The sequence below is a fragment of the Enhydra lutris genome, unplaced genomic scaffold (genome assembly GCF_002288905.1).
Source record: "Enhydra lutris kenyoni isolate GAN:26980312 unplaced genomic scaffold, ASM228890v2 scaffoldscaffold23, whole genome shotgun sequence".
In the NCBI taxonomy this organism is placed as follows: domain Eukaryota; kingdom Metazoa; phylum Chordata; class Mammalia; order Carnivora; family Mustelidae; genus Enhydra; species Enhydra lutris.
Genome location: NW_019154107.1, coordinates 14,012,698 through 14,026,431, shown reverse-complemented (window position 1 = coordinate 14,026,431; position 13,734 = coordinate 14,012,698). Strand labels below are relative to the sequence as shown.

The 13,734-nt window shown below is 37.7% G+C and overlaps 1 protein-coding gene across 1 annotated transcript in view; it reads left to right on the top strand.

The window, feature by feature from the left end:
- LOC111150534 (dystrophin) overlaps positions 1–13,734 on the top strand; it is a 2,087,545-nt gene that overhangs the window by 929,479 nt on the left and 1,144,332 nt on the right. Inside the window, exon 43 of the mRNA XM_022508030.1 lies at positions 11,664–11,836. Coding sequence (XP_022363738.1) covers positions 11,664–11,836 — 173 coding nt within the window. The remainder of the gene's footprint in view (positions 1–11,663; positions 11,837–13,734) is intronic.

The window sequence follows — 13,734 nt, the reverse complement described above, 5'->3', positions numbered from 1 at the left end:
ATATTCAGAATTTTACAAGCTGGAGATGGTGGTTTGGGTCACAGTAGTGGCAGGGTCAGATTTTAGATACATTCTGGAAGCAGAGCTCATAGGATCTGGTGGACACTTGCATGCAGGTTGGTCAAGATAGGATTCAAGGGTAACATTAAGAATTTTGTTGTGGGGGCGCCTGGGTGGCTCAGTGCGTTGAGCCACTGCCTTCGGCTCAGGTCATGATCCCAGGTCCTGGGTTCAAGCCCCACATCGGGCTTTCTGCTCAGCAGGGAGCCTGCTTCCTCCTCTCTCTCTGCCTGCCTCTCTGCCTACTTGTGATTTCTCTCTGTCAAATAAATAAATAAAATCTTTAAAAAAAAAAAAGAATTTTGTTGTGGACACCTGAAAGAAATGGAGCTGCCATTTAACTAAATAATGTGAAAAATTGCAAGAAGATCAGGTTAGGCTGCAAGATTTGGTATAAGTTTAATTGTCATATTGTTAAGCTTAAGATGTTTATTAGACATCCTCATAAATATCAAAGAGACAGCTGGATATATGTAAGTCACAGTTTAGGAGAGGATCTTGATTAGAGATATACATATGGGAATGATTAGGAGTAATTTGTTAGCTCTTCTTCACACTTGCTCACAAAAGGTATCTTTTCCTCTGTTCTTTTCCCAGCCCTCTTTCTTTCTAATGACACTTCTGTAGACAATCTCAGCCACTCCCAGGACCTAAATACCAGTTTGACACAAATGGATTTTACTGGTGGATGTGGGAAATGGCATAAGCAAGATGCCAACATAGTATCATAGACCCACTGCTGATAGCGCCCAACAGAGGGGGCATCCAGCAGATGAAGGGACTCATTTAATGACTGACTCTGCTTAAGGCCACTGCAAAGTGTTTTCGAGTTAAGAGAAATAGGATGACTTTGTCTTTCTGGCTGACCTTCATATCCCTAGTACATAGAATATGCCTGGCACATGGTAGGTTTTCAATAGTTACTTGTTGAATTAATGAGTAGGACAGAGGTAGGCAGAGAAGTAGAGAAAAAGCTGGGGCATAGCAGAATGAGGTAAGACCAGGGAGGCCAGGGCTGGTTGATGAGGGCTATGGTTAACAGTGACTGCTGCAGGGGTGGGAGAAGTTGCAGTGAGGAATCTATTGGTGAACTAATAAATAGAAATTTCTTTCAGGAACTAATGTGAATTATAGGTATTTATAGGCATCTGCTTACATGAGTCACTTGGAGGAATGAAGCCTGAAGAATCACTGGAAAGCAATTTTAGAGGAATGGATGGATGGACGGATGGAGAGAGAGATTTAAAATGAAGTTCATTATACTTGAAACTAGAATATCATCATATGGAAGTCACTTTTAGGGGAAAGTACCCTAAACAATCAATTTCATACTTTTCATATTATCTTATATGTTTCTATCTCTGAAACTATATTGTTTTAACTTTAAGATAACCTTTTTCCCCTTATGGAAACATTTTTACTAAGGCAGTACTGGCATAATTTGAAGCAAAATTTTAAAAGTTTCTGAATATGTTAATACAAACTTCGAAATAGAAGACACAATTTCAGATTAATATTTGTATATATACCTAAAATCAATATATTTTAAATTCTACCTTGGTTAAGAGTTTTAAACTCATGAAAGTGTATTTGAGGTTACTCTTTGGTATAAATAGGACTAAAGATGCCTGTAAATTATAGGCATCCTTATTTTTTTAATTCCGTGCTGAAGTTTAAGCAACTGCTGAATTGAATTTTATATATTGTAAGTGTGAGATGCCCACTAATTTTCATGACCACAGAGAAAACAAAACAGAAATGATACTATTTTAAGTACTAGAGATCATACTGACACTCTGTGTCATATTTCTGAGACAAAGAATTTAGTGGCAGGTAAGAAACAACATTGAAATTTCAATAATTTTTTTAAGTTTATTTTCATCTTGTTTGCAATAAGTTCAATTTATCAAATACCACCATCCCCTCTTCCAGCCCTGTTCAATTTCCATAGTATCGACATTGACATTTGTACAAATAGGTTTACCATTTAGGTGGATAAAAGCATGCTCTGTAATGAAACATTCTGGCAACAAGGGAGTAGTTGCTGCTTTACATTAAATAGAAGAAAAACTGAACAGCAGAAATCTGTCCACTATGATGGAGAAGAGAACATAGTGAAGAGTTACTTGAGGCCTTTATCTCAACCTGATTAATTGGGAAAAAAAGGTCCCTTGTTTGTGTCCCTTGATACATGGTCTGTAGTATTTAGTTTCTCTTTTTAACCCATTAAAGGCACTTCTTACCCAGTACTTGAATAAAAAAAGTACTTCTAGGTTCAAATTGTTTGTGTTATGAATCCCTTTTAAAGACCAATTCTCTCTAAAGGGAGACTTGTGTTTTTAAATATCATTTGTCTCCAATTTCGGACTTTTCGTGTCTGTCTTATCAAGGGACTCTTCTTTAAACCACTAGCTTTCCAACTAGAAATCTGACTTATAACAGTGTAGTTCATAATCTTCTTTTCAAACATATTTATTTATTTATTTGAGAGAGAGAGAGAGAGACAGAGATAATGAGAGAAAGCATGAGTGGGGAGGAGAGGGAGAAGCAGGCTTCCTGTTGAGCAGGGAGAGTGACGTGGTGCTGGATCCCAGGACCCCGGGATCATGACCTGAGCTGAAGGCAGAGACTTAAAGAACTGAGCCAGAGACCCAGGCACCCCAGTTCATAATTTTCTGGTTTTCCTTTTTTTACATAACTGGACTTCATCTTCCATTTGTGAAAGTTACTATTTTTTCTCTATTAACAGTGTATAAATAACAGTCTTATTTAACTGACTTGATTCCATAAAGCTGAGTTACAAGAATGCTATTTTAAAATATTAAGGACTTAAACTATACACAGTCATGTACAAATGGCTTCCAGAAATTAAAGTTTCCTTTCGCAGGGATAGTGACTAACATGCATCTTACCCAACTGAGATAGAGGGTGGGGAGGTCAGTTCAGAGGGGCATGTCAAAATTAAGAGAAAAAATAACTAAAAAGTGGTTACTTTGTGATTTTGCTATCATGTTTTCAGGTAATATAAGGAATTATTCAGGGGTAGAAATGAAAATAATATATTCTATACTGATCCTGGGGATTTTTTTTTATCACCATAGCAACTACAGGGACTATGGTTTCATTTTTAGAGGGTCAGAAGCTATAAAGATCACTTATTTCTAGACAAACTAGAAGAGTAAAAAGCTATAAAAGATCTCATCTCTGGCTTTAAACTGTGGAAACTGCTACAGAATTTTCTTTGGTGCGTGTACCATTTTTCTGTGTGCAGTGCCTCAGGGACAAGAGCATGTGTAGGGACTTTAAAAAGGATTTCCTGGACTCCAGCCAATTTTGACAACATTCTCTGAAAATACACCAAGGAGCTATTATCTAGATATCCAGGGAATGTGACATACCCTGCCCCAGTTTTTGCTTTTTGCTTTTCTCATTTAAGATAGAAAGTTTTCTTGACTTGGCAACATGCTGCCCAGCATTGCTGAAACTGTTTATAACTCGATTCTGAGAAATTCTACCACTTTCTAGAGAACTGGGAGTTCTCCAGAGATTTGGATTAAAATCAGGAAGTTTTGCAAGCTCAGATCCTCCGAGTGAGAATGGATGTACCTATTGTGTGTGCGTGTGTGCATATGTGTGTGCATGTGTGTGTGCATGCTCATACACACATGCCCCACATCAAAGCCAGAAACAGATGACTTTTATTCTGGTGGGGAAGATCCTCCTTCCCTTTTCTTGCATTTTATCCACTTTGGAGATCACAGCTATTTATTTTAAGTAGGTGGGCTCCCAATGTACAGGGAAATGTGGCTGGTTGCCTCAGTGTAAATTTAAGTAATCAGGCTGTCTGTCACCTGGATTTTGGTATCAAATGGAGGCATTGTCAGAGTTCTGGACTGTTGCCCTCGGGCTGGCAGCCACACTAAAATGGAGTCGATGACTTATATCAGTAGGACATGAGCCAGAGCAAGTGGTAGTGAAATTAGGCAGTCCAGGTCGAGCGAATTCACAGAAACAGCAAAGAAGTCACGTTGGTACCTGTTCCTAGCACCCAACCTAATCAAGCTAGCAGGATAGCCCTAACCATTCTACCCAACGCTGTAGGCTCAGAGCTCTCAGAAGATTGTAATGCAATTTTGCCAGGTGAATAAAAGAAAAGAAAGCATATGAAATGACTGTTTGACTACAGTGACTTCTAGGGCATTGATAACATATACCAGATCCATTCTGTCTTTTTAAAATTTTTGTTGCATTATCAGTTATGTTTTTATTAGTAGTGAGCTTTTCCTCAGTAACAAAGTGTTTTATGTCAAATAAAGTGAACTGCAGTGTAGTACTAAGCCATTTTCAATTTTGTAGTGAAAGAGGATGACAGTGGAAGACTGTTTGCTCTGTCCAGATTTTTCACACTTTGAAGATGGTGGAATTGCTCCAGATAAGATCACCCAAACAACTTCCTGAATTGCCAAGTTGCCTATTCACTCCTGTTCCCAGCTGCACTTGGCTTGTTGGCAGTTCCCTCTCTCCTTCCTGATGCTCTTCCTTCTCTTCATTTTGAAATACTTTGCTTTTCTGGCTCTCCTCCTAGGTCTGATGACAATTACTCTTCGGGCATATTCATCTTCTTCCTCAGCTGTTCCTTTCCACGGAGGCTCATCCTTAGCCAACCTTTCTTCTCACTGTTTTATTCTAACAAACCTCTGAGCAATTTGACCACCTCTTGTGAAACTAAATAATACCAAGGGGTGTTATTCCAGTGATTAACTATTCTGTATGTAACACTTGGTAGAACATAATTTTAACCCTTATTCCTCTAGATAAATAATCTTGTGGTTTATTTCTATGTCAGTGTGCCCTCCTTCCCCTCACATGGTAATACCTGACCTGTCAGATAAATATTATTACCACAGGCTTAAATTGAGTTGCTTAAAAAAAATAATGAAGCCTCCCTATTGTAAGGTGTACACAAACTTGAAGACAACATCCTGGAATTTTAGAAAAAATCCCCTTTCCTCCCACTCTCTGTCTCTCTTTCTCTCTCTGAAATTATTCATATCACCCATAACCATAGTGTTTTACCCAGTCTCTACCTGGGAACACAGATGCTTTTTTGCTTTTTTTTTTTTTTTTTTTTTGGATCCTAACAGAAGCACTGACTTTTACCCCTTACAACTGATATTCTCTATATCCTCACTTGCTTCTATAGCTTCGTCCTCCACCAAGTCAGGTCTTCATGCACCACAGCCATGAAGTCTTAGAATGATGCAGGAAAACCTCCTAAGATCTACCCAAAACCTCCTTCCTGATGCTCTATGTGACTTGTAGAGTTTGTTCAAGACTGCCTCCTAGGAAGCTATAGGCTCAGCAACAGCCCCTCACTATCTGGTCTAGTCTCCATCTCACACATGGTTAAAATCCACCCCAATTTTTTCTGAAAGTAGGAAAAAACTTTCCTTTTATTGGTACTTATTAAGGTTTTATATTATATTTATCTATTCTGATGGAAACCCAAGACCTATGGATCAGAGAACACATCATTAATTACTCAAGAGCATCTTAGCACTAGTGCACATGCCCCAAATCCCCATGGGGCAATGCTGTGAGAGCTGTGAATTTATCTATGTATGCAGGACTCACACTAAGGGAGAGAGTCCCCAGATTTATGGGTAACAGTTTATGCAAGGCAGCTGGGATATCTGACAGAAAAAGTGAAACAGAAACAGAGACCTTTGTTCAAGGGGGTAAACAAATCCTGTCCAGAGAGAGGAAAGGTCTAGGTCTCTTATCCTTAGACTATAAATTGGCACATAAGCAAATGGATCTGGGAAAAGTGTTTCCAGGTCTTTCTGGTACATTGCTCTAGTCTGAACACTAAGGTATGTTTGCTATTCAGTCATCCTTTAACCCAGATGATGGTGCTCTTTGCTCAGAAAGCTCAGACCATGCAGAAATGTGAAAAGAGGAGCACCTGGGTGGCTCAGGTGGTTGAGTCTCTGATTCTGGATTTTGGCCCAGGTCATGATCTCAGGGTTGTGAGATTGAGCCCCATGTTGGACTCCACGCTGGGTGTGAAGCCTGCTTAAGAATCTCTTTCTCCCTCCCCTTCTGTCCCTACCTTCCCCTGACTTCCATGTACTCTCCCTCTCTCTCTCTCTAAAAAAGAAAAAAAAAGGAATAAAACAGAGAGAGAGAGAAAAGGAAAAAGGAAAAAGGATAAAGGAAAAGAAATGTGAAAAGATGTATGACCCAACAATAGTCACCGTCTCATTTCTCTGTAAAATCTGATGCCAGCTGCCTATTGGATATCTATAGTCTATGCTCCAAAGCTTCTCAGTATGATCATATGCAAAACTGAACTCAGCACTTACACACAGAGAACCTGTTTATCCATCTGAAATCCTTTTACCCAGTGACACCACTATTCATCCAGGTGCACAGGCCAGAAGCTTGGGAATAATTTGAGTCTTTCTTCTTCCTCACTCAATATATAATCATGGAGTTCTGCCAAGTTTTCTTCCTAACCAACTTTCTCAATCCAACTCAAATGTGAATACCAACTAGATACTTAATTATCTTGATGGTTTTTAAAAAAAAAATTTTTTTTAATTTCTTTTCAGTGCTCCAGAATTCATTATTTATGCACCACACCCAGTGCTCTATGCAATACGTGCCCTCCACAATACCACCACCAGGCTCACCCAACCTCCCACCCCTCTCTCCTTCAAAACCCTCAGTTAGTTCCTCAGAGTCCACAGTCTCTCATGGTTCATCTCCCCCTCCAATTTACCCCAACTCCCTTCTCATGTCCATCTCCCCATGTCTTCCGTGTTATTCCTTATGCTCCACAAGTAAGTGAAACAATATGATAATTGACTCTCTCTGCTTGACTTGTTTCACTTAGCATAATCTCTTCCAGTCCTGTCCATGTTGGTACAAAATTTGGGTATTCATCCTTTCTGATGGAGGCATAATACTCCATTGTATATATTGACCATATCTTCTTTATCCATTCGTCCGTTGAAGGGCATCTGGGTTCTTTCCACAGTTTGGCGACTGTGGCAATTGCTACTATGAACATTAGGGTACAGATGGCCCTTCTTTTCACTACGTCTGTATCTTTGTGGTAAATACCCAGTAAATGCAATTGCAGGGTCATAGGGAAGCTCTATTTTTAATTTCTTAAGGAATCACCACAGTTTTCCAAAGTGGCTCTACCAACTTGCATTCCCACCAACAGTGTAAGAGGGTTCCCCTTTCTCCACATCCTCTTCAATGCATGTTGTTTCCCGTCCTGTTAATTTTGGCCATTCTAACTGGTGTAAGGTGGTATTTCAATGTGGTTTTGATTTGAATCTCCCTGATGGCTAGTGATGATGAACATTTTTCATTTGTCTGTTAGCCATTTGTATGTCTTCATTGGAGAAGTGTATGTTCATTGCTTCTTCCCATTTTTTGATGTGAGTATCTGTTTTGTGTGTGTTGAGTTTGAGGAGTCCTTTATAGATATTGGATATCAGCTTTTGTCTGTACTGTCATTTGCGAGTATATTCTCCCATTCCGTGGGTTGCCTCTTTGTTTTGCTGACAGTTTCCTTTGCTGTGCAGAAGCTTTTGATCTTGATGAAGTCCTAAAAGTTCATTTTTCTCTTTTGTTTCCTTTGCCTTTGGAGACATATCTTGAAAAAAGTTGCTGTGGCCGATGTCAAAAAGGTTACTGCCTGTGGTCTCCTCTAGGATTCTGATGGATTCCTGCCTCACATTGAGGTCTTTTATCCATTTCAAATTTATCTTTGTGTATGGTGTAAGAGAATGGTCGAGTTACATTCTTCTACACATAGCTGTCCAATTTTCCCAGCACCATTTATTGAAGAGACTATTTTTTCCACTGTATATTTTTTTCCTGTTTTGTTGAGGATTAGTTGACCATAAAGTTGAGGGTCCATATCTGGGCTCTCTGATCTGTTCCTTGGGTCTATGTGTCTAGACAGTAGGTTCCAGGGGGATTATTTGTACTCCTTTCTTGCTTTTGTATATATTTGAAATTTTCCATCACAATTACTAGATGAATCATGGTTTCCCATGGGGTACTGACTTGCATTCAGAATCTCTAAAGCACATTATTAAACATCTCTAGCCTCTGTTTCCTGACCCATCTTCTTCTAATCCTCTACATTTCCAAAAAGTCAGCCAAATATGACTTTTCGTCTTCCCTTTCTTTGCATATGTGTTATCTAGTAAGCATAATGCCCTTCTCACTTTAACTACTCAGCTATGTACACTCCAAATTGCACTTCCTTCATGAGTTCTTTCCTCAATGTGTGACCAAATATGGTATATGATTCATTCCTTCTTTGAACTCCCATAAAAGAATAGACTTAGAATGCTCATCAAATTCCTTCTTGTCATCTAGCTGGGGCTTCTACAGTATTATTTCTTCCTTCATTTCTCCAAACCACACCCTCTCTATCTACCACAATAAGGTCCATTTCAAACTTCTTAAAAACAAACAAATAAAACTGTGCTTCACCTACCTTTGCTTCCTTTGTACTGATCCTGGTACATGGTAGAACTCAATAATGTTTGCTCAATTGACATGTCTATAACAATTCAGATGAGCAAAATAATCAAATTCATACTAGTAAGACTAGCCATATATATACTTTTTAGCATTTTTTTAAAAATCAATATTATTAAAGATGTGTATTGCATAATGAACTTGTGTTTTTTTTTAGTTTTTTCCCTTAAATATAATAAATTGGAAGGGGAGGTGAACAATGAGAGACTATGGACTCTGAAAAACAATCTGAAGGGTTTGAAGAGGTGGGGGGGTGGGAGGTTGGGGGAACCAGGTGGTGGGTATTAGAGAGGGCACAGATTGCATGGAGCACTGGGTGTGGTACAAAAACAATGAATACTGTTATGTTGAAAATAAATAAAATGATGATTAAATAAATAAATAAATAAAATTATGTTAGGTTGACCTAACAGAACAAAAAAAAAAAATTTATTATATATATATAATATAAATGAAAATTTTTTAATTAACTTATAGGATACAGTAGTTTGTTCATTTATTCAACAAAATACATTGAGTAACCTACCATGTGCCATGAATAGGTTTAAGTTCTGAGAACCCAGTAGAAATTTAGACAGACAACATTTCCTATACTTATAGGGTCTAGTCTAGTAGTGTAGAGAGACTGGTAGATATATAATTTAATGTTAGTCATAAATGTCAGGAAGAAAAATGAAGAATACAGGGAATACAAAATTGTTAGGGCTTCTATTTAAAATAGAGTGGTAGAGAGGGCTCTTCTTAGATGAGAAAGAAGTGAGAGTACTAGTCATATAAATGTCTTGGAGTGAAAGAATATTTTTGGCAGAGAGAACAGCAAGTATAGAAGAAACCTGGAAGCAAGAGAATGCTTGGCATTCTTGAGAAACACAAAAGGTTAATGAGGCTGAAACATTTTAGACTCAGAGGAGACTAAGAAAAGTAAGATCAGAATGGTAGACAACATACAACCAACATACAGCCAAGTCATTTAGAACTTAATAGGCCATGGTAAAGATGATGACCTTGATGAGGAGCCATTGGAGGATTTTGAACAGAGTAGAAATATGACCTGATTTATGTTTTGAAAAAAATCTTTTTGGCTCTTGTATGGAGAACTGTAAACTGTAAAGACCGAGGAAGCAATGGACAGGAAGGTGGAAGAAAAACCAGAAGAGTTCAGATTACAGAAGCCAAATGAAGATAGAGTGTTAAGATGGAGGGAGTTATATAACATATTTTGATGAGGACTGTGAATTAACCAATGAACCTGAACATGTTGAAATCACTGGAATTCAGGGTTGATGATTTTAATAAGTCAGTAATTAAGAATTGCAGGACTATAGTGTATAATGGGCTGATATCCAAGTTCTATAAAGAACTTCTCAAACTCAATACCCAGAAAACAAATAATCAGGTCAAAAAATGGGTAGAAGACATGAACAGACACTTCTTCAGAGAAGACATACAAATGTCTAACCTACACATGAAAAAAATATTCATCATTTTTAGCCATCAGGGAAATTGAAATCAAAACAACATTGAGATACCACCTTACACCAGTTAGAATGGCAAAAATTGACAAGTCAAGAAACAGCAAATGTTGGAGATGTTGTGGAGAAAGGGGAACCCTCTTACACTCTTGGTGGGAATGCGGGTTGATGCAGCCACTTTAGAAAACAGTGTGGCAGTTTCTCAAAAAATTAAAAATAGAGCTACCCTAAGACCCAGCAATTGCACTACTGGGTATTTACTTCAAAGATACAGATGTAGTGAAAAGAAGGGCCACATGAACCCCAATGTTCATAGCAGCAATGTCCACAATAGCCAAACTGTGGAAAGACCCAAGATGCCCTTCAACAGACTGATGGATAACGAAGATGTGGTCCTCATATACAATGGAATATTATTCAGCCATCAGAAAGGATGAATACCCAACTTTTGCATCAACGTGGATGGGACTGGAAGAGATTATGCTGAGTGAAACAAGTCAAGCAGAGAGAGTCAAGTATCACATTGTTTCACTTGTGGAACATAAAGAATAACATGACGGACATTAAGAGAAGGAAGGGGAAAATGAAGGGGGATAATTAGAGGGGGAGATGAACCATGAGGAACTATGGACTCCGCGAAACAAACTGAGGGTTTCAGAGGGGAGGGGGTTGAGGAATGGGTGAGCCTAGTGATGGATATTAAGGAGGGCATGTATTACATGGAGCACTCTGTGTTAGACACAAACAATGAATCATGGAACACTACATCAAAAACTAATGGTGTATTCTATGGCGACTAACATAACATAAAAAAAAAAAAGAAGAATTGCAGGGTTGATCTATAATAGCCAAATTATGGAAACAGCCCAAATGTCCATCAGCTGATGAATGGATAAAGAAGAGGTAGTATGTGTGTGTGTGTGTGTACATGTATATACATATATATGGTATAAAAAAGACCATACATATATGTGGTATAAACCTGTACTCCAGAGCCCGTATATATACATGTATACACACACACTCTCTCTCTCACACACAATGGAATACTACTCAGCCATAAGAAAGAATGAAATCTTGCCATTTGCAATGATGTTGATGGAGCTGGAGGGTATTATGCTAAGTGAAATAAGTCAGTCATTGAAAGACAAATACCATATAATTTTACTCATATGTGGAAGAAACAAAACAGATGAATATAAGGGAAAGAATAAAAGGGAGAGGGAGGCAAACCATAAGAGAGACTCTGAACTATAGACAACAAACTGAGGGTTGCTAGAGGGGTGGTGTGGATGAGTTAAATGAGGAGATGAGGATTAAGGAGGGCACTTGCTGTGGTAAACACTAGGTTTTACATGCAACTGAAGATTCTCTAAATTCTACCCCTAAAGTGAATATTATATAATATGTTAACTCACTAGAATTTAAATAAAAACTTGAAATACAAAAAAAAAGAATTTCAAGGCTATTTGTTATTTCTGATGTTTATAAATTTCCTTTTATCTCTTTCCATAGAAAGCTGATACATTTCTGATGTATTTCAAATTTTCTATATCACAGAACATAAAGGACAACTTGCAACAAATCTCAGGTCGGATTGACATCATACACAATAAGAAGACAGCAGCATTGCACAGTGCCACCCCAGCAGAAAGGGCAAAGCTCCAGGAAGCTCTCTCACAGCTCGATGTCCAATGGGAAAGAGTTAACAAAATATACAAGGACCGACAAGGGTAGGTAACACTTTTATTTTCCTAAATTACTATACCTGTTTTCAGAGAAAACTCTGAAGTTCATTTCAGTGTTCTCCATGGAAAGGTAGGGAGGAAGAAAGGAAGAAGTGTTATTATCATTGGGAAAAGGTAAGTGAAGTGAGAATCAATAATGGTGAACAGACTAATAATTTGGATTCTAGAAATTATTCTGTACTGGGGTTAGCATTATGTTGGGGCACTATATTACTTTCTAAAATTTCACATAATGTCAAATAGGTTTTGTCATTTATTGAGGTGGCTCAAACAACTGTACAGTATAAAGTGCATATCTTTGGTCAAATCTGTGTCCTATATATTTATAGCAAACTGATATTTAGATTAATATGTTTGAAATATAAGCTATCAGTGAAAAGTTGATTTTCACTTACCAGTTGTATTTTGAAGGTTTTGTCATTTATTGAGGTGGCTTAAAAACTGTACGGTATAAAATGCATATCTTTGGTCAGATCTGTGTCCTATATATTTATAGCAAATTGATATTTAGATTAATATGTTTGAAATATAAGCTATCAGCAAAAAGTTGATTTTCACTTACCAGTTCTATTTTGTTTTAGATTACCAGTTCTATTTTGAAGGTGATATGTAACATTTTGCAGTCCCCCAACTCTTTTTGCTATGAGTAATTTGTTGATTTAAAATAATTTTTCAGGGCTTGCCTTAATTAACATAGCTAGTTTATAACCACATTTTCAAAAATTCACATATTCTTTAGCCCCACACCACAATAAGGTAGAATATTGTTTTCTTTTCCTATTTTAGGTTAAAAGTAATGGAGTTCTAATGATTTAAAACAATTTGTTTTAAAGATTGTAGTTTTAAAGATTGACAGTGTTCTTTATTATTCTCAAAGAAAACCATTTTTAATAGTTACAGGGGACCTTCCTCTTGACTGTCTTATCTGTCCATTTCTAAATATCCTTACTTCTACTTTAGTTCTTTATTTACTATAGTAGGTTTCTAAACTGATACTTACAGCAGAAATCTCCATTAATTCTAATAATCATCCCCATTTTGTTCCCAATTATCTTTCATCCAGGGTTGTTTTTCTAAGGTCTAAGAACTTCAGTACCACTATCTCATTCTCCTTAGAATTAAGTCCAGATTCCTTTATTGGGCATTTAAGGCCTTCACATGACCATCGTCCTTTTGTTCAGTCTCATGACTTATCAGTCCCCGCCTGTCCTACAACCTCTCCGAAGTCTGTTCTACCAAAACACCTTTGAGCGAGTAAGAATGGCTATATTGGTATTGTTTTCATATATGATTCATGTATTACCGTGTATTACTCAGCCATTACCATAATATGGTGGTATAAAGCTGTACTCCAGAACCCAGTGACATAAAACAAAAAGGATTTATTTTCATGGTCATGGGTCTTTAAGTTGCCTGTGGTTTGGCTGACTAAGGCTGGGCTCATGGGCAGCTGTTTCAAGCTGTAGGATAGCTGAGGCAGGCTCTGAGATATGTGTCAGGTTAAGGTCTGTTCTGTCTCTTTCTCCTGAGCCTAAAATGCAGGGTCAGTGGCATTCTCTTCTCATGACAGATCTCCAGACCATGGACCAGATGTAAAACTCCTTTGTGGACCTGTGCTTATATTACGGGCCACTTCTGGCCTGGGCCCACGTTAAATTCACTCCCATTCCACTGGCCAGAGAAAGCCTGACATCAATAGAGGGGCAAAATAGTCTCTTCCTACAGAGGAAAGGGAAGAAGAGTGACTACCTATTGAAAAATAATTCAAACTATTGTTGATATTTAATGATTAATAATAAATGTTTACAGCTAGAAATGACCTTAGTGATTTTATCCTACTTCATTGTTTTACAGAGGACACTAAATTACAAAGATATTAAATG